At 46.9% G+C, this 27,991-nt stretch overlaps 2 protein-coding genes across 14 annotated transcripts in view; both read right to left on the reverse strand.

The window, feature by feature from the left end:
• Window positions 1-20: 20 nt before the first annotated feature.
• Window positions 21-27,981, reverse strand: MFSD2B (MFSD2 lysolipid transporter B, sphingolipid). 9 transcript variants are annotated; one of them, XM_019943162.3, is made up of 15 exons: window positions 27,711-27,981; window positions 19,608-21,724; window positions 15,645-15,770; window positions 14,356-14,480; window positions 13,702-13,825; window positions 13,308-13,386; window positions 13,088-13,218; window positions 11,140-11,230; window positions 10,902-11,023; window positions 10,389-10,472; window positions 10,004-10,084; window positions 9,660-9,769; window positions 9,161-9,304; window positions 8,603-8,773; window positions 7,625-7,783 (listed from the first exon to the last, which is right to left on the reverse strand). In XM_019943162.3, the coding sequence occupies exons 2-15, from the start codon at window positions 19,692-19,694 to the stop codon at window positions 7,759-7,761; spliced, it is 1,500 nt and encodes a 499-aa protein (XP_019798721.1). In that variant the 5' UTR covers window positions 19,695-21,724; window positions 27,711-27,981; the 3' UTR covers window positions 7,625-7,758. The 9 variants fall into 9 exon arrangements, 8 of the variants coding, with proteins under 8 accessions (XP_019798725.1, XP_019798715.1, XP_019798722.1 ...); XR_002177906.3 differs by lacking the exons at window positions 8,603-8,773; window positions 13,308-13,386; window positions 19,608-21,724; window positions 27,711-27,981 and adding an exon at window positions 21-2,143 and having other exon boundaries at window positions 7,315-7,783; window positions 9,198-9,304; window positions 15,645-16,298; XM_019943166.3 differs by lacking the exons at window positions 8,603-8,773; window positions 19,608-21,724; window positions 27,711-27,981 and having other exon boundaries at window positions 6,790-7,783; window positions 9,198-9,304; window positions 13,308-13,339; window positions 15,645-16,298.
• UBXN2A (UBX domain protein 2A) overlaps window positions 22,843-27,991 on the reverse strand; it is a 38,956-nt gene continuing 33,807 nt past the window's right edge. For 3 of the 5 annotated variants that reach the window (XM_019943171.3, XM_019943173.3, XM_019943174.3), the window contains one exon: window positions 22,843-26,417. In XM_019943171.3, the coding sequence (XP_019798730.2) occupies window positions 26,225-26,417 (193 nt within the window). In that variant the 3' untranslated portion in view covers window positions 22,843-26,224. Of the gene's footprint in view, window positions 26,418-26,973; window positions 27,307-27,991 lie in introns of those variants that run through there. The other 2 variants (XM_033838956.2, XM_073791564.1) reach the window with 2 other exon arrangements.

The following is a 27,991-nucleotide window of genomic DNA, read 5'->3' on the forward strand; positions in this document are numbered from 1 at the left end:
TATTTATAATCATTGGAATCATAGAAGATAATCCAGTATTTGTTGGTTTGGGGAGAGAGGGAAACAGGGAGAGAAGAGCTAAATTCTTTAAATTATTGTTTAATGTTACATTGAGAATATTTTGCATAAAGACATTATTTATAAATTCTATTTTGGGCCCACATTTTAAAAAATCTTGTACGGTATTATTTGATAAATGCAATAGATGTAAGGTGTAGGAAGGCTTAATAATAAAGTGAACCACCTACGACCTAATTTAAGAACCAGAACGTTACTAGGAACCATTCAAACTCCCTGTGTATCCCTCCTGGATCCTTCTCCATAGAGGTGACTCCACCCGAGAGGTGACTGATCTCTAGATTGTTGTAAATTATCATTTCTTCATTTCTTTTTTTTTAATTTTTTATTCTTAATTTTATTTTATTTTATTTTGGCCCCGCCGTGCAGCTTGCGGGATCTTAGTTCCCTGACCACGGATTGAACCCAGGTCACCTCAGTGAAAGCGCCAAGTCCTAACCATTAAACCACCAGGGAATTCCCTCTTTCTTTTTAAAAAGGAGTTTCACCATGATCACATATACACATTGGCCTAGATAATGTAATGTTTTTGAGCTTTATACAATGGTATTTTATTGTATGTACTCTTCTGCAACCTGCTTTTTTTTCACTCAGTATTGTTTCTAAGGTTCATACTTGTTATGTGTATGTTCTATTGCTTTCATTGTTTTAAGTTACCACAATTTATCCGTTTTCTTGCTGTGCACATTTGGATTGTTCCCTGGTTCTATTTTTGTGATTATAAACAATATTGCTTTGAATATTCTTATTAAATGTCTCCTGATGCAGGTGTTTGAAAAGTCCCTCTAGGGCCTTTTATCTAGAGGTGGAATTGCTGGAGCACAGGGTGTATGTAAATTCAAGTTATTTTCCAAGGTGATTACATCAGTCTTCATTCCCAACAGCTCCTATTGCTCTAAGGCTCAAGGGTTCTTAATTTATGACCCTCCAATAGTTATAAATGGTTTCTCCTTTAACCTGATTTTTACTTCTGGACCAACAGTGAAATTGAGCATCTTTCATGTGTTTATTGGCCATTCCAGTTTTCTCTTTTGCAAAATGCCTGTTCTTGTCTTTTGCCCAAATTTCTATTGGGTTGTCTTTTTCTTGTCAAGTTGTAAGGATTCTCTTCTTTTTTTAAATTGAAGTATGGTTGATTTACAATATTATGTTACCAAGTTGTAGGGATTCTTTATATATTCTAGATGTTGTTTAGTATGTGGCTAATATCTTCACCCAGTTTGTGACTTGTCTTTTCTCTTCCTTGATGGTGTGTTTTATTGAACAAACATAATTAATTTTAATGAAGTCACTTTTTTTTATTGAAGTAAACGATTTACAATGTAATGAAGTCACATTTATCTTTCCTTTTATGAAAGTTTTGTCTTTCACATTTATTTCTTTAATCAACATTCTGTTGGGTACTTGAGTAGGACCTTCTGTAGATCTCCCGAGTTTTCTCTTGAGGAGTAGCTCACTCCTCCACTATTCTGTCCTGCAAACTCTAGCCACTTTGGTCTCTTCCAGCCGGTCTTCTCAACTCAGGGAGCCCTCTGGGCTCTAAATTGGTTCTCTTCACTGTCATCTGGAAATTCTCAAGGCAGTAAACTGGGGCAGTTGTAAATTTCACTTCATTTGTTTCCCTTCTCTTAGAGATTCCTCCTTTGTTGCCTGATGCCACTGCCTTGAAAACTGTTGTTTCATATATTCTGTCCAGTTCTTTTTGTTGTTTGTTTGTTTTTTAACAAACCAGCCAAGATGTGAGATCTGGTCTCTACCGCTCCATCATGGCCAGAAGCAGAAGTTTTTCCACATTTTATTCATTTATTCTTAGGTACTTGATATTTTTTGTTGCTACTGTGAATGATTTTTTTTTTTTTTTTTTTTTTTTTTTTGCGGTACGCGGGCCTCTCACTGTTGTGGCCTCTCCCGTCATGGAGCACAGGCTCCGGACGCGCAGGCTCAGCGGCCATGGCTCACGGGCCCAGCCGCTCCGCGGCATGTGGGATCTTCCCGGACCGGGGCACGAACCCGCGTCCTCTGCATCGGCAGGCGGACTCTCAACCACTGCGCCACCAGGGAAGCCCTGTGAATGGTATTTTTAAAAAATTATATAAGTGTTGCATATAAAGTGCAATTCTTTTTTGTTAATTTTATATCCAACTACCTTGCTATACTGTCTTATTAATTCTAATAATTTGTAGATTCTTTGGGTTTTCTATGTAGGCAATCATATCATTCACAAATAATGAAAATTTTGTGGATAGTGGGCATCCTTTCCTTATTCCTGATTTTAAAGGAACTGTTTCATCCTTAAAAGTGATGTTAGCCCTAGGTTTTTGGTAGATACCCTTTTTTTTTTTTTTTTTTTTTTTTTTTTTTGCGGTACATGGGCCTCTCACTGTTGTGGCCTCTCCTGTTGTGGAGCACAGGCTCCAGACGCGCAGGCTCAGCGGCCATGGCTCACAGGCCCAGCCACTCCGCGGCATGTGGGATCTTCCCAGACCGGGGCATGAACCCGTGTCCCCTGCATCGGCAGGCGGACTCTCAACCACTGCGCCACCAGGGAAGCCGTACACGTTCTTATGTTTAAAAATTTCCTTTTCTTCTTGGTTTTTAAGTACTTTTATCATAAATGGGTGTTAGATTTTTATCAAATGGTTCTTTCTGTATCTATTGAGACTGTAATTTTTACCTCCCTTAATCTGTTAATGTGGTGAATATCAGTTGATGGATTTTTCTAACATTAAACAAACTTTGCATTGTTGGAATACACCCAGTATGTTCATGATGTATTTATTTTTTAGACATTGCCAGACCCAGTTTGCTAATATTTTGTTTTGGATTCTTGCTTCTATGTTCATAAGTAAGATTAACCTGCAGATTTCCTTTCTGTTCGCTTTTGCTTGTCTAGTTTTGGTTTCGAGCTTATTCTGGCCTGGTATAATGAGTTGCTGAGTATGCCTTTTTCTGTTCCCTGGAAAAGTTTTCTTAAGATAGGAATGATCCTTGATTGAATGTTTGATAGACTTTGGATCTGGTCTTTTCTTTGTGGGAATGTTTTAAAATACTTATTTTATTCCTTTAATATTTATGGGACCATTTAGGATTTCTGTATATTTACACCCAGACACATATACACTCAATTCTGTTACAATGTTGGTTTTGAAAACAAATTTGTTCCAACACAATTGTTATATTAGGGAACTATTAGAGCATAACTTGAATTTCCTGTTGCTTGTGTACCAGTTTTGTCCTTAAGAAACACTAGGTGAACACAGAAAACTGTACCCAGCTGAACTGAGTCCCATAGGGATACACAAACATATATATAAATACACATATATACACATCTCAAACACCTAACGATCAGCTACATCAGTTTGCTGTGTGTGTTATGAGCCACACCCATCCATATCTGATGTTACAGCTTTCTGTTAAATTTCAAATAACTTCTACCATTTGATAATGGTAGAACCCACAAATTGCAACACTTTCCCTTGCTTTAATCCGTACTCGGTGTATATGGGGAATGGGGTGGTGGAGTGAATGGGAGAGAAAGGAAACTAAGAAGAGACCAAGTTTTGGGTTTTGGTGACTGGACGGATGCTGACGTAAATTCACCGAAAATGCAGGAGACAGAACGTAGGTGGGGAGAAGGTGAGGAGTCCATTTTGGACATGTGATGTTTTAACTGCCTGGAAGACACTGAGATGGGCATCTGATCTTTGATTCTGGGGACCTGAAGGTCAGCAGAGAGCTCAGGGTTGGAAATAGAGTGGGGTAGAGGTGGTGGTAGTGAATGAAATCACTGGCCCTGGGAAGCCCAAGATGACCACAGAGCATCAAAGGAAGAAGCAACGGAAAAGTCAGAAAATGCATGGTCAGAGATGGTGGAGGAGAACCGGGAGGGAGGTAAGGGAGCCAAGGAGGACAGGGTTTTGAAGAAGCACGGACAGCATTATGGCTACCCGTGATTGAGGTTTCCTTGGTCAGTGTTACCCCACCTAATCATCAGACCTGTCCCAACATGTAGGTAACAGTGTACACATTTCTTTCATGAAATAAATGGAGGGACTTCCCTGGTGGTCCAGTGGTTAAGACTCCGTGCTCCCAACGCAGGGGGCCTGGGTTCGATCCCCGGTCAGGGAACTAGATCCCTCATGCTGCAACTAAGAGTTCACATGCCTCAACTAAAGATCCCACCTGAGGCCCGTGAGCCATGGCCGCTGAGCCTGCGCGTCCGGAGCCTGTGCTCCGCAACGGGAGAGGCCACAACAGTGAGAGGCCCACGTACCACAAAAAAAAAAAAAAAAAAGAATCCGCCTGCCATTGCAGGGGACACGGGTTCAAGCCCTGGTCCAGGAAGATCCCACATGCCGCAGAGCAACTAAGCCCGTGCGCCACAACTACTGAGCCTGCGCTCTAGAGCCCATGAGCCCAACTACTGAGCCTGCATGCCTAGAGCCCGTGCTCCACAACAAGAGAAGCCACCGCAATGAGAAGCCCGCGCACCGCAACCAGAGAAAGCTTCGCAGCAACGAAGACCCAACACAGCCAAAAATAAAGATTTTTAAAAAAATTTATTTTAACAAATCACACGCAAAAAAAGAAGGGAATGCCAGGTGAGGGTCAGGAGACAGGAGACAATGCTGTGGAGCGGGGTGGCGGGAGGAGAGTAAACCGATTATTTGAAGAGGAGGAGAAAGTGAAGGGAACAGGAAAGGCTGTTTTTGTTTGTTTGAGGATGAGGGCACCATGGACATTCACTTGTTCAGTTAGCAAACATTTATTCCTGTTGAACGTTCACTTCTGGGCACTGAGGAGGTAGCGGTCAAAGTCCCTGCCCTCATGACATTTCTGTTTTAACAGGGGTGTCAAGCAATAAACAAGAAAGCCGTTGAGAACTATATAGTTGTATGTGGAGGTGGGTTCTACTGAGCACAAGCAAAGTGGGTGGAGCGTAGAGACGGGGTGGAGCAGGCGATTGTGGGGAAGCAGGAAAGGCCTCCCTGAGGAAGTGATACTTCAGGAGGGACCTGATCTTGTGAGACCTTGAGGGACTGTTGATGGGATGCAGGGGTGGGGCTGAGAGGGTCTTGAGCAAGTGGATGGCATGCTCTCCTGGATTTAAGTGGAGATGGAAAAGGTCGTGGAGAGGGAAGGGGCAAGGGGAGATGTCTGCCTTTGCCGGCAATAGGCCCAGGGCTGGCCGTGGTGGTAAGGAGAGATCTTCTTCCTCTGAAACAGGAGGATGGGCTCTGAGGAGGGTGGGTGTCAGGAGAGGGACGTGGATATGGGGTGAGCTCAGTGGGCAAATGTGAGCCGAAGGTCGAAGAGTAGGATTAATGGAATTACAGTGGAATCGAAGCATAGAGTCAGAGGCAGGGATGCTGGCGTTTGGTTTCAGAGGAGGAGTGGTCCTGTGATACCGAAGTCCTGGGTCAGCCATACCTCCAAAAACTATTTTAAGCCCTGGATAGCTCCACAAGCTTTGGAATCGGGCCAACTTGGGTACAAGACCGTTTCTACCACCAACTGATCGTAGGCAAGTTGCTTAATCTCTAAGCCTGTTTCCTCATCTGAAAATGAGAATCATAGTACCTGCTTCATAGGGCTGCTATGAAGAAGAAATGGAATACCTTTTGGCCAGCCCATGATTACCTCCTGTCTCTGAGATCTAACCCCTAACCCCCAGAGGTGGCCCCCTGCAGCTGTCTTTGTACAGTGAAGCTCTGATCCTTGAGACTGCACTCCCGGGAAATAGTATAGGTAACATAAAATGTGGCACAAGCTCTGATCCCACCTGCGTTGCCCAGGTTTCCAAAGCACAGCATAACATAACATGGTAGAAACTACCTGGCCTTCGGTCATAACAGGTACTGTCTCCACAGGGCAAGTGATCTTCCAGTGTTAAGAAACTGTTCTGTATGTGTGAGTGTGCAGTGTGTGAGGTATGTGTGTGGTGTGTGCGCCTGTGCACGGCGGGGGGTGAGCAGAGCTTCCTGTCAGCCCCTTCCTGAACCAGTCAGGTGGACAAGGAAGAGAGACCGAGCCCAGCTCTTTCTCTAGGGCCCTGTGACCTCAAGGATCAGATGCCCATGTCAGTGTCACGGGGCCAGAAAGGTCAGGTATCAGACAGACTGGGTCACACTCTGTACTCTCTCTCTGAGGTCAGGTTCCTTCTTGTGCTATAGCATTTGTAGAGGAAGCTGAACACTTTAAGCTCTGAGGGGCACATCCTGCCTGAGCGTGTCTGAGCTCTGGCCGTCTTAGACCTCGCACCTAATCTCACACCTAAGAGGCAGCCAGAGGTCTAAAGAGGAAGTGGAAGGGGGCCTAGCCCTGGGCAGTGGGCTCAGGAGGGGACTGAGCCAGGGGCTGGGAGAAATGTGGGGGGCAGGTCTGCACCTCCTGGTCTCCCTTGAGGTATCTGGGCTTCTCTAGGAGGAGTTGCTGGGGCATCAGGGTCCCCACAGGTTCCTCAACTCTTCCCCAGGCCCCAAACCCACAAGAGCCACCTGGCCACTATCGAGTCTCAACTTTTCTTCTCTTCCAAAGGAAGGAAGGAACCCACCTCCCACACGGCATCTCTGGTCTGAGGAAATGCAGACTCTGGGACATATGGCTGATGGGCCATAGCCAGTTTCAGTGACATCAGGCACCCTCCCCTTCCCTCCTCGGGACAGGGCTTTCCCAGGAGGTGGGGTGAGAAGGCTGGCCACAGGCAAATTTTACAGACTCAATAGAAGATAAACCCTTTAATTTGTTTCTGAAAAAATAAATCTCAGTGGATCTTTCCTTCCCGAAGACATGTCCTCTAGAAAACGGTGGTTCCTGTGCTTTTATAAGATGAACTTTCAGGGGACTTCCCTGGCCGCCCAGTGGTTAAGACTCCGCACTTCCACTGCAGGGGGCATGGGTTCCATCCCTGGTTGGGGAATCTAAGATCCCGCATGTGGTGAGGCACAGCCAGAAAAAAAAAAGATAAACTTTCAGAAAAATATTTCCGCAAAAATAACTTTTGTTCATAAAAATGATGGGTCTTCGGTGGCTCAACGTCAGTCAATGTCCACTTCTAGAAACAGTGTCATCAACTTAGCTGTACAAAGGGAAGGAAACACCTCATGTCTTGCTCAGTCTATCCCCACCACTGGCCCCATTCGCTCCCTCTGGGGTCTGTTGGCCTCGCTGCATCTGTCTCTCTCCTAATTGGACATCCCAGCATGTCCATCTGTCCCCACTCTGCCCACTCACGTGCTGTCAGCCTCTCTCAGACATCCAGTGGAACATCAGGGGAAACGAGTTCTGTGTGTCTGTCCTGTCAGGTAGCTTTGCCATCCAAGCAGGTTGGTGGGCCTGGTGCTCCCACAGGAAGTCTGCAGACCAAGCTGGTAGGGGCTTCCTTTTTCCAGGAATAGTTGCTACTGGTATGCTTTCCAGGTCACAGGTTGCCTGGAGCTGGGTAGTCAGGGGCACAGGCCTATCTGAGATGTCCTGCAGTCAACAGGCAAGACATGACAGGCGGGGGTCCTGGAGCCCAGGCCACTCCCTTCAGGAGAGTCACCGAAGATGCCATATCCCAGGGGAAAAGATGGGTCGTGTGTAAACTGTGAAGCAGGGGTGCTGAAGGGCTGAGAAGGAGGACTTGGAGCCCAGAAGACGCTGCTCCGGCCGTTCCAGCTCACAGGAGTCTCAAATTCAAGCGAGGCTGTAGCTGGTCCTCCTGTTGGAAAGGGAAGAAGCCAAAGGGAAGGATGAGGTGGGTGGGGCCCCGTGGAAGTGTCAGTGGCTGCTCCTTGTCTCTCTAGCAGCTCCTCCCCTTCTCAACCCTGTGAATGAAGCTAAAACTCTGTTCTTCCGAGTCCCACCAAGCAGTTCCCCATCCACCTGTTATTCCCCGAGTGTAGCGCATGATCTCAGTAAGATGGGCTGGAGTCCCAGGCCGTCCACAGCAAGCAGTGAGAGACCCATGACAAAGCCACTTCCTGCCTATCGTGCGTGGTCCTCTGTATCTACATGGACTCGTGTTTGTAAACGCGTGAGCGTCGGCAAAAACGTGGACAAGGCTCGTGAACGTCTGCTGGACCAGACGTGTTGATACTGCAGCGCCGCTTGGCCTCAGGCTCTGGGCTGAGCTCTTGGGACGCAAAAATGAAGAAAACAGACCCAGCTTTCAAGGTCCCCACAGTCTACTGCGAAAGCCAGACAGTGGGCAGATCACCCTTGGGCAGTGGGATCGGCGGTTCGCAGGGGGAAGAACAAGGTCAGAGAGAGCTGCTCGGTGCAGCCTGCGGGGGGGAGAGTGGAAGATGGCTCCCAGGTTTCGGCTCCCAGGCTAGAGGGTGGTGCCATCCACCGGGACCGGAGCACAGCAGGAGCAGCGATTGGGGAAGAAGATAGATTCGGTTTGGGGCCCACTAAGACTGACTGCCATGCTTGTGGGACATCAGGTGGAGGTGACCAAATGAGAGCCGTGCACATCTGCATGCCTCCCGGGTGTTGGCGGCCCTCCTGTGTATACCCGTGTGCGAGAGGTGCCTACCTCCCAAGGGAGCGGGAGCTGTTCCGACTTGGCACCTTTGGAGTGGGGCCGACCATGAGGATGCACAGACCGATGAGGATCATGCAGGTGGGCATGGCTCCGATGAGGACCTTGAGGGTCACCACCACCTGTTCCGCCTGCTTGCAGGCTCCTGACTCATACCCCGCAAAGCTGGGGAAACACCAGCCCATGCATCCAGCTCAGAGCCTGGCTTCCTGACGGAGGGGTCCCAAATGCCCAACCACCACGCTATCCTGAAACTTGGATAGTTTCCTGGACACATCAGCCTAACTATGGGGGACGGAGTGTGAGGGAACGAACAGACCAGGGAGGAGTTCAGAGAAAGCTGAGGATGTGGGAAGCAGAGGCTTCAGAAGGGGTACAGCCACCAAGAAGGGCCCCTCCCAGTCATGTGCACAGAGAAAGTAGGGTGGAGGTTCCCACACACCCTCCGGACCTACGGGTGACCCCTGGCTGGCTAAGGTGGGGGACTCTGCCCTCTGCTTCCCACGCCGCTAGTCTTTTGTGCCTCTGGTACAGCCCAGCTCTGTGACTCACTCCAGGCTGAGAGTGGAGATGCCCAGGGCGCCTGCACCTGAAAGCTTGGTGAAGAAGACATAGGATGAGTAGAAGATGGTCTCCAGCCCTGGGCCGTGCTGGTGCTGCAGCTGGAATTCATCCACCACATCTGGAAGCATGGACCTGGGGGAGGGGGCTGCAGAATTATCCCTTTTATCCCCTCGACAGCCACCAGCCTGGGAGCTCTCTGGGGACAGAGAGTGAGTCAGATTCACCCCTGGGTCCCCGCTGCCCAGGACCGACCCACAGAGTCAGGCAATATTTCCCCAACACACAGCTGTCCACCGTTCCTGCCGCCTGGTGCTCTTTCAGGAGGGCTCCACAGATGGTGCTGGCAGCCTCCATCTCCTGCAAGGGGGAGAGCGCCTCCCCAGCGCAGCCCGTGCACAAGGCCTGGGATAGCAGGTTGGTGTGAAGGAGGGATACCCAGTAGGAAGGACGTGAGGCTCCCACTCCCATTTCCCTTCACCCAGCCTACCAGGGTAGCAGCAAGGACACGGCAATGCTCACGCCAGATACAAAGGCCACGACGTATGCCACGGGTGCTGTGGGCATAGCAGCCAGCAGGATTGCAAATGGCACCATCCCCTAGGGAGACAGACACACTAGCTGCTCCCTCCACCTGCACCCCCCAGCTCAACTGCTCTTTGATTCACACACTCACCGCTCTACTGATGACCCCCTGCGCCTGGTCCCCTGCTAGGCACTGAGCACGCGGTGAATATAGACGCGGCCCTGCCGGCCCCCAGGAGGCTTAGGCTCCAAGGTCACCGCCTCCCCCCCCACCAAATCCCTCCAGGCCTTGCTTCCTGCCTCACTCACAAAGATCCCGAAGGCCGACATCCTCTTCCCAAATCGCTGCAGAACCCACTCCCACATCGGGGTGCTCAGCACTGCCGAGACCTGTGAGCGGACAGAATCATCACAGCCCAGGACACGCCGCCTGCGCCTCTGCCAGGCCCTCAAAGCCCTGCCTTTTAGGAGGGATGCTCGATGTTGACCTTGCCACCTGTTTGGAAACAGTGGCTGTGAACTTTATGACCCTGGCCCCAATTCTACCCTCTGCTGAAATGCAGGTGACCAAGACCACAGCAGAGTCCAGAACCCTGACCATCGGAAGTCCGGTCACATGTGTCACGTCAAGGGTCACACATCCCCAACTCAGGCCCCTGAGCGCCCTTGCCTCTACCGCCCCAGGTCCCCTCACCAGGATGGTTAGCACCAGGCTCTGCACATGGTCATGTAGCCGGGAGGCGTGTGCACAGAACAGGACCAGGTAGCTCTGCTCCACCTGAAGAGGTCGACAGGAAGTGGGCGTGTATGGGAAATGGCAGAAACGTGGAAGTCAAGGGCAAGGCCAAGGTCTCAAGTCTGGCCTCCCCTTTGGGATCTCAAGCGTCCAGTTCCTACCGCCATCACGCAGTCCCCTCCCCAACGAAGGACGCTTATCGCTGACACGGGTATAAACGCCATTCCTTGTCCCGCCCCCCAGCAGGGCTGAGAACCACCCCAGACAGCGTCAGCTTCCTGGTGTCTGGGCCCTGACCCTCCCCAGCCCCACAGGCTCTAGGTAGGTTCCTCTCCTCCCAGCACCAGCCTTGCCCAGCACTTGCCAGCCACTGGTTTCTCTCTGGTGCGGTGGGGACGAGAGACACCTGAACCTACGCAGGGTCAGTATGGCCAGAGCCAAGCCAGTGGGGATCAGCCTGGCCAGAGGTACCTGAACGGCTGCTGAGATGAACAGAAAGGAGATGACCAGCTTCAGGTAGGGCGGGTGCCGCACTGTGAGCCGCAGCCCAGCCAGGAAGCTCAGGCCCTGGCCGGAGGCTCGGGCAGAAGCATCTGCAACACAGGAAGGGGACATCTTGGCTTGGTGGAGTTCAAAACCAAAACCCACGCCCAAGAGGAGCCCGGCCGCAGCTTCTGCTTCCCACACTCTGCCTGCACCCCGCACCTACCTGGTCGCTCCTTCACCCCCAGGCAGAGCAAACTACTGCACACGGGGTAAGTCACAGCAACCACAGTGGCTGCAATGGAGTAGAGACGAGTCTGTGGGACAGGACAGAACTTCAGTGGGGGTGATGTCTCCAACCCACGGAGGTGGGGATACCCAGGGGCCGGGCAGGAGTACCTCCCAATGGGAGCACAGGGACCCTCAGCCCAAGCCCAAGGATGCTGGGTGCCCCTCCTCCCAACCAGCGCAGCAGGAGAGGGAGATCTAAGGGCCCAGAGTGGTCCTTCTGCTGACCCTCTGCCTCCTGCAAGCATCCATGCCACCATGGGTCTAAGCCCCCTTCGCCTCTCTCTCTCTCTCTCTTTTTAAGCAAACGTTCATTGGGGCTGATTTCTGCATGCTAGACCCTGCGGTTATGGTGATGAATAAGTGATCCTGTGCATCCACAATAAGGGGCTTGGAGTGGGTGGGGAGACAGATCCATGAGTAGACAGTGTGACGCATGATGACGCAGATAAACGTCAAAACCAGAACGGTGCTACCTAGCATTCAGAGGAAGACACTTATGTAATAAAATACATTTAAGGCATGCATGGGAGTACCAGTCACCCAATTCAGGATAGGGGTTGCCTTTGGTGGGGGAAGAAAGAGGGAGATGGGCAGGGCTTCACCAGTGTGGATCCAGCACCGTTGCACAGGGTCCCACATTCAGAAGGCACTGCACTTGGGAGTTAATGCTCTGCTGTCTTGAAATTCGTGATGATTTTATCTATGAATTTGTGTTTTGTAAGTGAAGTCAGTGGAACAACAGAGCTGGAACTACCAAGAGGCACCTGAATGCTACTCGCCTTGGCTCACACGAGGCTTCGCCTTCCGGGGTGGGGATGGTTCTCAGTCTCCTGTTCCCTACTTCTTGGCATCCCAGGCCCCGCCCAGCCTCCTGCTCTCCAACCCAAGGCCACTGCCACCCTCTGTTCCACCCTCACCCAGACAGTGACCCAGTAGCTTTGGGGAGGGCACTTGTAGAGGCCTCAGTGGGGCCTAGGCGTGGAAGCGGGGAGGGTGAATCTGCAGGTCACAATCCCTCTGATCCCAGGCTCGTAGCACCATGATGGGGTTTGAGGGCAACTGGGCAGTCTCTCCCCGACCCTGATTCAGGCAATCCCTAGATTGGGGCAGTAGACCATGGGAAGGGGAAACTGACTTCCCCGCCCTCTCTGGGGCTCTACAGCTTCACTTTGCTCTGTACTCAGGCAAATTCTGTAGCTGGGCTACAGATGGGTCTGGGGATGGATGGGTACACAAGGACTTCATTGTAATGTTTTCTTACGGGTGGTGAACCATGGGTGTTGGTAGTAGTATTCTCATACCATTAATTCCCAAATGTTGGTGGAGGTGAGTGATGTCATTTGCTTAAGGAGAAAGGGCGGTGGGGGGGGCGGATAGAAGATGAACTTGATGGATAAATAGATGCACGTCCCCTAATTGCTGAAAAGGGACCTGCTTTGAGGAGACAGGAAGGAGTACTAACCCTTTCACACTGGAGGTGGGGTTGGCGTTGGCAGTCACCCGTTCAGGGATGGGTAGGACTGGTCATAGGTCAGGTTTTGCCCAGAGCTCTGCCAGGACACCAAACCGTTCTCTCTGCCCTGTCCCTGCCTGTGGCCCTTCCCCACCCCTGTCCCTTCTCTGGGGTCTGCCTCCTCCCTCCAGATGGCCTGCTGATCTGTTGTTTGACTCCATGTTTAGAAGGCACCCAGCAGAAGCAGATTTAGCAGGGAGGACGGAGGGCATGGGCTCAGCTACAGGAGCAGGGAAGGAATGAGAGGGCATGGTGTGCAGAGCTGAGCCCCCAAACAACCATGAAGAGACCTGGGGGAGAAACAGCCCTGGAAGAAAGAAGTGACCCCGAAGCGGGGGTCCCAGTGGGTCTGGGTAGCCTGGGCACTCACCGCATTGGGGGAAACAGCCACTTGTCCTGGGAGCGCCGTCTCCTTGCACCTGTGGGACCCGTGGGCACCAGACACGATGAGTCCATGGACAGTGGCTCCCATCAGCGTCCCTGCCATCTCCAAGGTCATCCCTGGGACACAGCGTGGAGCAAGGTGACAGCTCATGGGGCCAGGGGCAGAGCCATCCCACCCCACGCACCCCACGCCTGCCTGCACTCACGGTACACAGTGGCCGAGTCCCGCTCCCTGGGGCTGGGGGTCAAGAGCATGGTCAGTGCCGTGTAGGGCACCTGGAAGAACTGGGGCACCGGGCAGAGATTAGGATGGCGCCTGCCACCAGACTGCCAACCCAGGCCAGCAGCTTCCCGAGGGCAGGCCTGCGCCAGGCTGGCACATCCCCACTGATTCCCTCAACCCGGAGTTAGGAGCTGAGGGACAGGAGGGGCACCCAGCCTAGAGCCCACGAGAAAAGCTAATGGTCGGCGGCCACCTGGTAAGCAGGTGGGCAGCAGGGACCTGGACCCCTACCCCCAGCACACACACACTTCAGAGGGGCCTCCAGCCAGCACTGGGGTTCCAGGAGTCCAGGCCGAGGAAGGGGGCCACCTGCTTACCGTTGCCAGGGCCTGGAACAGGGAGTAGAGGGCTGTGTACCAGAGGCCGCGCAGGCTGGTGAAGGGGGGCAGGAACCACAGGAAGAAGGAGGCCAAGGCAATGAACGGCGTGCAGCCCAGCACCCTGTGGAAGCACAGCCCAGGTGGAGCGCCCCGCGGCACCAGGACAGGGGACGCAAAGGCTGGGCCTGGAGCAACCTCACCCCTCTGGGTTCAAGCTCTCGGCCCCTGGAGAAGCCCTGGGCTGGGGCTTTCAGGGTGGGAGCCATGGAGGGCGCGAGGTGGCCGACGGCGAGGAGGTAGCCAGGAGTAGAGGCTGGGGCACTTAGTGGCTGGGTTGTGCCATTCCCTGTTCCAGGGGGCACAGGCAAGTCACATCTCTGTGAGACCTTCCAATACACCCAGCTCAGCCTGGCCGCATTCCTAGACCCCCAGGGCCAGGGCAGCGACTCTTGGAGGGTTTGTCCAGCTCTGTGCCACCAGGTGAGGGAGAGGTCTATGAACACCTGCATGACTCAGTCAGACCCAATCCATTCCTGTCACCTACTGTCCAGACTTGTCCTCTAACCATCCACTAAGAAGCAGATGTGACAAACACAGTGACCTCAAGCCAGGGGTGGGTGCCAGGATCCTGAGGACCATGGGGCTGCTCACCAGGGCATGAGTCGTCCAGACCCTGTCCTCCTGCTTCTGTTGATGAAGAACCCAGCCAAAGGGTCGGCAGCTGCCCCAGACACCTTCCCTCCAAACAGGACAAGTGACACCTGGGCAGCAGGGATCTGTAAGGGACAGGGGAGGGGATAGCCAAGGCCTGGCAGAGTCAGAGAGGGTGTCTAGGCCTGCCCGCCCATCAGGAGGAAGATCTGGGAAACTGGCAGGGGCCAGAGCCACGGTGCAAAGGTTTTTTGGTCTTTTCCCCAGGACAGGAATCCAGAGAGCTCCGAGGGCGTATGTGCACCAGTAGAGAAGCGGGAGGGAGTGATAGCTGTTCCCTAGCACGTTCCTGTTATACTTATGCCCGGTCACTTTCAGAGAAGACTTGAGAGATCTTCCCCTGAAGGGCTCAGTGCAAGAAGGGTGCACTGAAGCTGACAGTCAAAGGCAGACCTTGTGTTTCACAATGAAAACGTTTTATTGATTTTTCTGATTACATAAATGATACACTCATTATAAACACATTCAAACAGTACAGAAAAATACTGAGCAAAGCTCATCTGAAATCCCACCATCCTGAGACAACTGCCAGCAACATTTTGATCATCCTGTCCTGCGTTTCCTTATGTGCATTTGCAATTTATAATTTTACACAAATGGGACTGTATCAGCGTCATTTTAAACAATCACAGATAAATAAATCATGGATACCTTATTAAAAAGTTCTTTTTTGTTTACCCTCTATCCTCCACCATTCCCTCCTATAGCCAACATTAACACTCTGGCGGATATCCTTCCGGAATTTACTTTCCCCATGCTCATCCTTTAATCATGTACAGATGTATATACATCCATATACCCATGCACCCACATATATGGGGCATGCTTTTGTTTTGCTAAAATAGGATCATTTTATATACCTTTCTCTAAAACTAACTTTTCTCACTTGACAGTGCATCATGGAAATCCTTCTGAGTCAACTGGTATAGATCTAACTCATTCTTTTGAGTGACTAAACAGTAGTCCATTATGTGGATATAGCCCAACTTATTTTCCAACTACTTCTATATTTGGGAGCATTCATGTTGTTTCCCACTTTCCAACTACAAACAGCCTGCAGTAAACATCCTTGAGGAGGTTGCCCTCAATAGCATTTGGTTTCTTCTCAGGCTTGGGTCAGAAGTACCATCTACCAAGGATGATGGGGGTGGAAGTAAAGGTGGGGTGAAAGGACCAGACACCAAGGAAGATGGAAGCAGGGGGCCCCCGAGGCTGCTGCCCACACTCACCTGGGCCACATCGAGCAGGAAAAGTTGCAGGTAAAAGGCTATGGCGCTGGAGGCCACCTGGTTGGGGACCCCTCCAATGCCGTAGCACACCTTCGTACAGAATGAGAGGCGACCAGCTCCGCTGTCCTGGGGGAGACACAGGAGCTAAGCCCCCACAGACACACAACAGCTCCCTCCAGCCCCCTGACTTCCAAAAGCATCCTGAGGTCCCTATGTCTTGAAGGCTTTTCCAGCAACCTCTCAGTCCTAATTTGTCCCAAATCATCTTAAAAGGAAGTGAGACAGAAAAAGGAAAAAAAAAAAATCCTAAACCATGACCTCTAAGCATTTCCAGGGAGAAGTTCTTCCTTATATTTCCCCACAGTGCTTCCTACTGCAGTCTGTTTTATTCTCCAAGTCAGCAAGCCAGAGTGAACTGGGGGTTAGGAGGCCCCTAAATTTGCCACCAGCTTCCTGTGTGGACTTTGAATAAATCACTTTATCTCTCTAAGCCTCATCTGTCAAATGGATATTCCTGCCAACTTCAAGGGATTTTTTTTTTCATCTTTATTGGAGTATAATTGCTTTACAATGGTGTGTTAGTTTCTGCTTTATAACAAAGTGAATCAGTTATACATATACATATGTTCCCATATCTCTTCCCTCTTGCGTCTCCCTCCCTCCCACCCTCCCTATCCCACCCCTCCAGGCAGTCACAAAGCACCGAGCTGATCTCCCTGTGCTATGTGGCTGCTTCCCACTAGCTATCAATTTTACATTTGGTAGTGTATATATGTCCATGCCACTCTCTCACTTTGTCACAGCTTACCCTTCCCCCTCCCCATATCCTCCAGTCCATTCTGTAGTAGGTCTGTGTCTTTATTCCCATCTTACCCCTAGGTTCTTCATGACATTTTTTTGTGTGTGTGTGTTTTGTTTTTTTGTGGTACGCGGGCCTCTCACTGCTGTGGCCTCTTCCGTTGCGGAGCACAGGCTCCGGACGCGCAGGCTCAGCGGCCATGGCTCACGGGCCCAGCCACTCCGCGGCATGTGGGATCCTCCCGGACCGGGGCACGAACCCGTGTCCCCTGCATCGGCAGGCGGACTCTCAACCACTGCGCCATCAGGGAAGCCCCCATGACATTTTTTTTTCTTAGATTCCATATATATGTGTTAGCATACGGTATTTGTCTTTCTCTTTCTGACTTACTTCACTCTGTATGACAGACTCTAGGTCCATCCACCTCACTACAAATAACTCAATTTTGTTTCTTTTTATGGCTGAGTAATATTCCATTGTATATATGTGCCGGATGTTTTGATGAGCAAATGAGGCAATGGCTCCAGGAGCTGATGGTTAAATATTCGGGACTTTTGCAAGCCAGTGGTTACTGGCAGCCTGAAATCGGCCATGGTGAGAGTATTTACACCACAGCAATCAGTAAACAGCAAAAATCAGAGTTTTGTTTTTCTGGAGAGACTGTTTACCAACCCACCACTAAAATGAAGTAATGCTTATGACCCCAAATATATGTGTGTGTGTGTATATCCATATATATATATATATATATATATATATATATATATATATATATATATATATCCCTAAGTTACCCAGTGAACTCCAGACTCAAATTAAACTGTCTACTCACAGCCCCACATGGTTGCCAAGCAGGCATTTCAGCTTAGCATGGTCAAAACACAGCTCCTGATTTCCATCCCATTGTCTTAACCTCTTAACCCTGTCGTCCCCATTTCATTAAATAGCTCCAATGTCCACTCAGCAGCTCAGACCACAAACCTAGGAGTCATCCTTGATTACTCTTTCCCAATTCCCCTGTCTAATCTATCAGTGAGAGCCTCCTGAGTGGCTTCTCTGCTTCTACTCTCGTTCCCTACTATCCACTCTCCGTCCAGCAGCCCAACTGATCTTTTCATAACATAAATCAGATTGTGCCTCATCTCTGCTTAAAACCCTCTAACAGCTTGCCATTACAGTTTGAATAAAACTCCAAGTCCTTCCCATATTGCCTACAGGCACCCACACAATCAGCTCCCACTCCCTTTCCCACCTCACTTCAGATAGCTCTACCATGGTAGCCTCCTCCTTCTTGTTACTCAAAATGACCTTTTCTGTTGCTGCCTCAGGGCCTTTGCACTTCCTGTCCCTTCTGTCTGGAAGGCTCTTCCTCCCGGTCTTTGCAAGAGCTGACTCCTTGCCATTCAGGCTGAAGCCTAAATGTCATCTCTTTAGAGAGGGCTTCCCTGACCACCCAAATCTCTCTCTCAATTGTACTAACTACAGGATATATTCTTATTCATTTCCTGCCTCTCCCCACCAGCATATAAACTCTCTGAGAGCATGAACTATATAACTTTGATTCACCACCATGTCCCCAGTACCTAGAACAATGCTGGGCATATAGACAATATATATATTTGTTAAAAGAATAAATGCCATGAAGACACTGTGGAAAGTGCTATTTCTTCCATAGACGCTGGGAATCCTTCTTTTTCATCTTTTGCCCGGAGATGGGAGGGGGAGTGGAGAGGACCATGGCTTCACCCATTTTTGTATCTTGCCAGACACCCCAAATGAAAGGAAGGTCTTCCCAGATAAGGGTTTATCAAGTCCTCTGCACTCTTCCTACCCACACATGAGGCAGGATGTGGTCTCCTTTTCTGATATTTTTGTGAACGCTATTTCAACTTCCAGAAAGCTTAACAACAGGCAGAATCCAACATGATAACTCTCCCCCCACCCTGCCCCCTCCATAATGGGACTCTGGTTTCCCACTAAACATACCTATCAAGTTTCTGATACATAGAAGGCACTTGAAACAGACATTCCAGCTGAAACTAGGTATATGATACAATCTTGGAATCTTGAGGAAGGCAGTTTTACCTACTTAAATCATAAGCCCTTCACAGTCACCTGAGATCAAGTTTCAGAGTTAGACAAATTCGACAAATTTGAATGCAAATTCCGTCTGCCATTTCTAGCTGTGTGACCCAGGACAAGGTACTCAGTGTGCCGAGCTTCATTTCCTCACATTTAAAATGGGGATAATACACCTCATAGGGTTGTTATGAGAATTAAATGCTAGCATTTCATGGACCATGTTTCCCCTCTAGCTATTCCTCTCACCCTGAGTTTCTAAATTTCCCTGGGAAGTGAGAGTCCCTAGAGGGCCTCTTAATCTTGCTTGCTTTCTTGGAGGCCACAATCTTTTGCTCCGAGGTGCTGGAGAGGAAGCACTGAGTCAGCATAGGGAATTGAAGCCACAGACAGAATGAACGCGTTGAGCACAGGGCGGGCAGTGGATTTTTGCACTCATCAGGGAAGTTCAGACGTCCTAACTCCTCTCCAACACAGCCACCCTGAATGACATGCGCCCCAGCCCCATCCAGGGGGTGGGGGGAGGGGGAATGCGAGGGGCTGAGGGCGCCCCTAGGTTCCCGCCTGCCCGCTACCCTCACTTGGGAGCCTGGTTGCCAGGAAGGACATCTCTAGAGGCAGTCTCCTCAAAGAGAGCCCGGCGCCTGGAGGAAGCCAGGTTTGAGAGGGTCGCTGTGGCTGCCCGCAGCACCTGCCCGGAGGCTGGGGAAGGGAGGCAGCCTCCTTGCGCACCACTCAGCGTCCTGCCTGCCCAGGGTGCAGGCGGCCTGGGGAAGACCTGGAGTGCGGTGGACAAGAGCCCTAGACTGGCCCTGGCCCTGCCTGACTAGGTGAAAGAATCAGCAGCTTACTTCGCTTGTCTAGGACTCGGTTTCCCATCCTGTTCTCTTTGGGGCTCCCGAACACCCTCAAGCCTCTCGGCTCTCAACTGTCAAAACTCCACCAGGGGCAGTTCAACAACCTGGAGGCTTGCCGAGGCTGGCTGAAGGCCTACGCCCAGACGCCCGGAAGGTCCCCGGAGCCCCTCCGGCCCAGCGCCCGCTCTGCGCCTGGCTCAGCCCCCGCTCCCCTTGATTTGCGCTCACCGAACCGGGCTCCAAGGTGTGCGCTTCCGGCGGGTGCGGCGGCGTCTCAACTGGCGGGGTCAGGGTCCCTTCGTGGGACACTGCCATTGCGCACGGCTGCACGCGCACTGCGGCCGTCGCCCTCGGTGTTATCGCCTGGCCGCCCCCGCAGGGAGGGCGGCTCCCGGGCCGAGAGGGCGCGGCGCAAAGAGGGGCGGGCTAGCGGGCGCGCCCCGGGCCAGGGGCAACGCGCGGGAAAACGGGGAAGCCGCGAAGTGCGCGGGTTCGGTTTCCCGAAGGGAAAAACGCCAGAGCCCACATGTGCCGGGGGAAAGGCTGGCCAAGTCACTCGGGACCGTTTTCCTTGGGGTAGGTCTCCGAGGGAGTGAGAGCCAGCGGCCGTTCGCGCTAATCTCGCCTGCTAAATCCTCGTGAAAGTCGACAAACAAGTTCATTAGAAAAACGAAGCAACAGAATTGACCTGCTCAGACTAAGACTATGACTGAGTAGGCTTACAACCCTCTTTACAAAACTGATACAGGATGCCCGAAATACACATTCTCCAGCCTCATACAGATAATGCGTATGGCCATGTAACTAAGTCCTGGCCACTGAATAAAAGCTGAGTGGTGTAAGCAATTTCCCAGAAAGGTCCTTAAAAGGGAAGGGGTCACATCATATACAAAAATTAACTGAAAACCCATCACAGACCTACGTGTAAAGGCTAAAACTATAAAACTCTTAGAAGAAAGCAGGAGCATATCTTCATAATCTTGGGTTAGACAAATGTTTCTTAGATAGGATGCCACAAGCATAAGTTGGACTACATCTAAATGAAAAACTTTGTGTTGTAACCTATGCAACCAGTGAAAAGACGACCCACAGAATGGGAGGAATGTTTGCAAATCATAAGGATTTGTACTGGAATATATAAAGAACTCAAAACTAAACAGTAAAAAGATAGCCCAATTAAAAATTAGGTGGAGGATTTGAATAGATATTTCTCCAAGACAGACAAATGGACAAAAGGCACATGAAAAGATATTCATGTCATTAGGGAAATGCAAAACTACAAGATACCACTCCACTAGGAGGGCTATAATTATATAAAAAGACAGTAACAAGCGTTGGGGAGAATATGGAAAATCATACATTGCTAGTGGGCATGTAAACTGTGCAGGTGCTTTGGAGAAGTTTGGCAGTTCTTCAAAAGTTAAGTATGAAATTATATGACCCAGCATTTATTCCACTCCTGAGGATGTTAACAGAGATGAAAACATGATCACGCAACAACCTGAACACAAATGTTCATAGCAGCACTATTTTTAATAGCTAAAAAGTGGAAACAACCTAAATGTCCATCAACTAATGGCTGTTTAGGATGTTAGGAATATTCATACAATGGACTATTATTCAGCAATAAAACGACATGGATGAACCTTGAAAACATTATGTCGTGAATAAAGCCAGTCACAAAAGACCACATATTGTATGATTCCATTTACATGAAAATGTCCAAATAAATAAACCTATAGAAAGAATGTAGACTTGTGGCTGTCTAGAACTGAGGGTGGAGAAAGGCTATTAATAGGGTTTCTTTTATTTTTTATATTTATTTTTTTGCGGTACATGGGCCTTTCACTGTTGTGGCCTCACCCGTTGCAGAGCACAGGCTCCGGATGCACAGGCTTAGCGGCCATGGCTCACGGGCCCAGCCGCTCCGCGGCATGTGGGATCTTCCCGGACCGGGGCACGAACCCGTGTCCCCTGCATCGGCAGGCGGACTCTCAACCACTGCGCCACCAGGGGAAGCCCCATGGGGTTTCTTTCAGAGATAAAAATGCTCTAAAATCAGATTGTGATGGCTGCACAATCCTGTGAATATACTAAAAAAACACTGAGTTGTACACTTTAAATGGGTGAATTGTAAGGTATGTGAATTACATCTCAATAGCTTTTTTCAAAAAGGGAATGGGTATGCTTCTTCTATTGGATGAAATGATGAAATGCAAATGTGATGGCTGGTGCCAACAGGCTATCTGAAGACCTCAAGTTAACTGGTGCTGAGATCCGCAGATTAACAATACTGGAGTCATGACTTTTGATCTAGCAGCTCTGAACTGCTTCCCTCTGGACTTCTGCATGGGAAATAAAATAAAATGTATTCTGTAAGCCATTATTATTTTGGATTTCCCATTACAGCTAAATCTAACCTGAAAGTATACACTACCCAGTATAAAGCAAGTCATCCCATTTTCTATGCCTCAATTCCTTAATCTAGAAAATGGGTACCTTCAGTTTCCTTGATTGCAGCCCTAGCAAATAGTGCAAAGATAACTAGATAATGCATGTGTTAAATATTTAATTTCTTGGAAACTAAACAAACTCAAGATGAGTTTCTTTGGATAATTTACGTTTGAACACAACACTTTATACGCAATTTCAGCAGGTTTGGAAACACTTCACTCACAATACTTACACTGTGTTGCATGTACTACCACAATTTTACTTTTGAAGGGAAGTGGGCAACAGAATAAAAACAAAAAACACCTCCCTCCCTTTTTTGCACAGAAATGTAACTAAAAGGCATTTTTTTCCCTAACAGTTACTATTCTGCTTAAAGTGATGGTATATTCCTAATGCAATTTTTAAAGACAAATAGACTTCAATAAATAAAACAGGCCGACAATAATCAAGAAGCCTGTCTTTTGAAACAAAACTAAAGACTGATACACTTCAAAACATCTGAAAGGATGCACACCAATATGTTATTAGTGGTTATCTCTGAATGGTGGAATAACAGGTGAGCTAAAGATCATTGTAGCATAACGGTATAATTTTCTCCAATGAATATGAATTATCTGTGCAAAAAACATACAGTTAAATCAAGTGACAAAGAGCCAAATATCAGTCTACTGAATAAGCCACTTCTATTTGAAGATTCAGTGTGATGAGCAATGTTTAAATTAAATGGTTTGTACTAAGAGTAAAGGGGTAAATCTTACTAAGGAGTCTTCATGCTAGTTCAACTAAGGACACAAAGGATGGTGTAAGAAATAAACACAACCATTGAGTTAGTACTAAAAATACCACATTTTAACACTTCTGAGTACTAAATGAAAGTAACATTGGTTAAAGTACCTGGTAAACAGAAAGTACCTAATAAATGTTTGTTGATTCTCAAACTGAATGACTTTGCCAAATAAAAATGACAAATGCATCCATATGTAACTATTTCATAACAAACAAATGTAAATTATCTCACTGATCCTTTTAATGAACAGTAAGTATTTCATCTTCAAGACGACAGTTCTTTAACCATTAGCAAGATTGCTTTCAAAATACTTTAAGGCACTGAAATAGATGCATACATAATTTCAACACAATTAAGTATAATGAAAAGTATTCTGAATGACAGAAGTATATAAAATAAATAAGATCACCTTTAGAACCTGGATAATGCATAGTAATTTAACCAATGAATTAGAATCTGTAAAATTAGATACTGCATATCACCCCCAACAATGGTTTTAAACTGATTGATGCCACTTTTGAAACAACTACTTAGGTCAAATTATATTCCACATCTAAGATGCTGGCTTTATTTTCAAGTTTGCCTTCCCTTGCTAAATTCAGTTTGTTTTCTAAAGTCAACATGTTTTGGGTATTCTACATATTTAATTAACAACTTTAGAATTTTAAACTTTAATGTAAAAAGCTTTATCAGATGGTTCTCACTTTAGAAAACCTTTAAGAATATCATCCACATTAATTAGAGTTTTCAGTTACAAAAATGAGGGTTCTTGCTGATGACAGGTCTTTCTCTACAGAACTTCTCTCTGGGGTGTATTCTGCATGTACACACAAGAAAACCTCTAATGTGTCTTCTGGTTATTACTATAAACTGGAAAATCCACAAAGGAGGCCTTTTTATATGTACAAGAAAAATATTTCCAACAAGAAGCCCCTTTATAGAAATATATGGAGAATCAAAAATTGACTTATATTTATGCAAATGAAAATTATAAAATGCTTCATGATAGGCCTACATGAAACATTTTCTTACAGAGTCTTGAAAATATATTAACAATGACTTACGTCACATCTGATTTTACCATCCCCTCATTTTTTTTAAGAATGCCATTATTTTTGTTTTACTAAAGAGATGACTCTACCACAGATGTAAACGTTACAGACAATAAATATTTTCTATTATATATCTGTTCATTTCTGAGGGTAAATGACAAAAGGAAAAGGCTCTCCTTTGTTCTCCCTCTTCTTGATAAAAAGACCTCTACCACCTAGAAGGCTGAGAGCTAGAAAAGGAAGCATTCTCAAAATGAACTTCAAACATAAGATATATCTTATAAATCTGGTCATCTAGTTATGTGTATATTTCCCTTTTGTTATCCCTGAGCCTTTAATAAAAACCTCATTTAAATGTTGCAGCCTTGTCTCAGCTGTGCTTACAGAAGATAAAGCACAGGTTTATCTCATGATTAGTTCAGAATTAAAGGGGGGGAGGACAGTCTAAGAACAAACTGGTGGACTACAATAAAATTTAAAGGTCTAACAGTCCGATTTCAGTTGAGTCTTGCACTGTCCATGATGCAGCACACAGGTTTTATTTTATTAGGGTGGAAGCTTAGTGCAGGATTTCCTGAAGACTGGTTCTCCTACTACATACCTAAGAATTACTTGGGATTAAAAATGTAGACATCTGGAACCCATCCCAAATACAATGAATTGTTAAAATGTGTGTGGTAGGTGGCAGGTAATAGGCATTCTGAAAAGCTTCCCAAGTGATTCTTACATATTAAGGCCTGAGAATCACTGCAAATCACTGCTTTATAAGACTAGCTCTTGCAAGGGTTCTGCAAGGTCAAAACTATTTTCATAATTATACTAAGACGTTATTTGCTTTTTTTCACTTTCTCATGAATGTACAGTAGCATTTACTATAGGCTACATGATGTGTGATACTGCAACAGACATACAGAAGCAGATGAGATTCCATCTGTCTTCTTTAAATCAGACAGTAAAGGTATTTAGAAAAAATGAAATACAATGCCACGTTTCTCACTAAATCTTTTTAAATTTTGGAAAATAGACATTTTTCATAAATATGTTCTTTATATTAACATGTTTATTATTTTTAATGAATATTTTATAACTTTTTTATTTTAAATATATTAGTATTTATAACCCACATAAACAAAAGGTCTTGAGACCAAAAAGTTTGAGAACTGCTCTTTCCAGCAGACATCCAGCACCCTATGAACATTACTGCTGTTAGGCATGGCCACTTAGTTCCTTGGCACATTCAATGTATATTTCACTTTAAATATGATTCAATAGATCGTCTGCAAAAAGCTTCTTAAACTTATTGTCAGGCAAGGGGATTTAATCTGACAGGGAAATACTGAAGTGTAACCAGTTTTAGTTAAAAATCTAGCATGTTTTCCTTACTGACATCATAATGTAATAAATCCTTTAATATATAAATGGGCTGTGTGATGTATGAAATAGAAAACCATACTTTACATGACGCATTTAAAAAATGTTAATTAGTAACGTGACAACACTAGCATTAGATTCTATGTGAGTGGTGGCAAACAAATGGCCCGCTCCAAATGTTAACTAAGAACAAACCCCTAATTTTTTTTTTTTTTTTTTTTTTTTTTTTTTTTTTGGCGGTACGCGGGCCTCTCACTGTTGTGGCCTCTCCCATTGCGGAGCACAGGCTCCGGACACGCAGGCTCAGCGGCCATGGCTCACGGGCCCAGCCGCTCCACGGCATGTGGGATCTTCCTGGACCGGGGCACGAACCTGTGTCCCCTGCATCTGCAGGCGGACTCTCAACCACTGCGCCACCAGGGATGCCCCCAAACCCCTAATTTCTGAAAGAAAATAAAGTAGGGGATAAACTGCGGTTCCTAGAGAAAAAAGAATTCTTTTAAATTTATACGTTTAGAAAATGTTGAAATGTATGTCAGCAGATTGATACTGACATTATACTAAGCCACACAATTTTATTCTTAAATGAAAATACATCCCAGATATTGTTGCCAAGTTAATATTTGAGTGTATCTTGCCACTAGACAATGCAAATTGGGAACACTTCTGAGGGTGAGGCATAGCTGTGGTGAAAGCAGTTCCTTTCAGCCTTTTGATTGTATCTCAGATATAAAAAAATTGCATTGATGTTTTTAACCTGCCATGTATAATTTTTTAATGTATTGCTATTTAAAAAAATCTGAGACAGCTAACATTTAAACAAATCACTGCTGTTTGGGAATGATGTTTGAATGAAAGATGCTATGAACATATTTGCTAATTTATACCGTATTAAGATTTTAAATGATATAGTTATTTAATATATCTTACGTTAAATAACTGGTATTTGAAAATAAGTCTATTTTTCTTTCTGAGTAGCCTTCTGGGAAAAGTTCATTGAATATAGTTTCCAGTCATAGTTTATTTTCCTAACTTGTACTTATTTTAAAATCTTCTCATCAGGAGGGAGTTAAATAGTGCAAAGCTCAGCAAATCTGACTTCCCCCCGATTTTGGTGTACATGTCCACTTATGACCATCATTTTTCTGGAAACCTTCCACTTAGTGTATCAAAAATCAATGTTATAAAAGTTCTTTAAAAGGTTCAGCGGTTTTTTTGAGTCTCTGAATGATTACAGCATTCTGTAAATTGGCTTCTTCCAGTGTGAGTGTTTCATCTAGTAATTTGAGGAAAGGAAGAGCTGTTGCCAGGGAAAAGGGAGGACTTCTTTGTGATCCTTGGTATTTTTCGATGAAGTCTTTGATGTGGCTTACCCTGTAAAATAGCACAAACTATTAATATAATTTTATGAAAACCTGAATTAGTTAATTTAAGGTAATAACTTGTGATGATACCTGGCTATGTTAATCCAGAATAATCAAATTATGTTGATGTAACTACTCACTTGGGCTATCTTTTAAAGGTTCACCCCTGATAATAGTCAGGAATTACTATTCCTTATCTTAGATGTGACAAGGGTATTAGAGTTACATTTTGAGTCTCTATTTTTTAGAAACACATTCTGAAATATCTACATATGAAACTATATGAAGTCTGGGATTTGCTTAACATAGTTCAGTGGGAACTGAGTGATGATGGATCATTATATCATATCTTTGCTTTTGCATATGCCTGAAAGTTTCTATAACAGAAATATCTACATATCTTGCTCTGAATGGATCAGAAATGGTCCAACCAGTAATCCTACACAGACACAGGCTGTACCTCTTCAATACCACATCAGGCTGTGCTTCAAATCTAGTTAAGATAATTCTTAAACCAGTGCACGTAGATTTTCAGTTAGTATAATAAACACTATAATGTAATATAATCACTGCAACCTTTTTTTTTAATAACAGTGATTTTTAAAAAATTATTTATTTATTTTTGGCTGCATTTGATCTTCGTTGCTGCACGCGGGCTTTCTTTAGTTGCGGCAAGCGGGAGCTACTCTTCGTTGCAGTGCACGTGCTTCTCATTGTGGTGGCTTGTCTTTGTTACAGAGCACAGGCTCTAGGCGTGTGGGCTTCAGTAGTTGTGGCACATGGGCTCAGCAGTTGTGGCTCGCAGGCTCTAGAGTGCAGGCTCAGTAGTTGGGGTGCACAGGCTTCGTTGCTCCGCGGTATGTGGGATCTTCCCAGACCAGAGCTCGAACCCGTGTCCCCTGCATTGGCAGGTGGATTCTTAACCACTGCGCCACCAGGGAAGTCCTCCCAATCACTGCTATCTTGAAGATAGCTCAAAGTTATGTTCATGTAAGTATATGCGTGTGTATTTAGAAAGGGAAAGTACGTATACAGTTCATCGAAATTAAGATGCCACTGGGAGTTCCCTGGTGGCCTAGGTTCAATCCCTGGTCAGGGAACTGAGATCCTGCAAGCCAGGTGGCACGGCCAAAAAAACCCCCCCGAGATGCCACTGATTCTAAGACTTGTCATTTTATATACTACTAAAATTTTTAAAAATCCAGATTATGACAAAATAGTTTCTTAAACACTTAGAATTTTTATACTTATTGAAAGAGCACTTTTAACTAATTTTCACACAAACATTCATCAAATCACTTACTTCCATAATAAGATTAGAATAAAATGGTTAAGTCATTCCTAACAGTTGAACGTTATTCAGACTCAGATCCTTCAAATCACTTCTGATTCAGTTCATTGATGTACATGTTTTTCCACATAATACTCCCTTCTGTATCATCGGGTGTGTTGATGATACAGCAGTACTTTGAAAAGTGCTCCACTACTGTCTCTGGGATGATCCTTCATTGAGCTGACACCTGTTCTGCATGCTTTGAGGCAGATGCCAAGGCAAAGACAATTGTGTCATTACTGCCATATGGC

This window comes from Tursiops truncatus, chromosome 14, assembly GCF_011762595.2.
Source record: "Tursiops truncatus isolate mTurTru1 chromosome 14, mTurTru1.mat.Y, whole genome shotgun sequence".
Taxonomy (NCBI): domain Eukaryota; kingdom Metazoa; phylum Chordata; class Mammalia; order Artiodactyla; family Delphinidae; genus Tursiops; species Tursiops truncatus.

Coding starts and splice junctions, on each gene's coding strand:
- MFSD2B (XM_019943156.3), bottom strand. CDS start 15,972: ATGCTTAGAGGTCATGGTTTAGGATTTTTTTTTTTTCCTTTTTCTGTC. Junction 13,219..13,701: donor TGTTCCAGGCCCTGGCAACG/GTAAGCAGGTGG, acceptor GCTGTGTCCCAG/GGATGACCTTGGAGATGGCA. Junction 9,305..9,659: donor GTGTCCTTGCTGCTACCCTG/GTAGGCTGGGTG, acceptor CCCCTCCCCCAG/GTCCATGCTTCCAGATGTGG.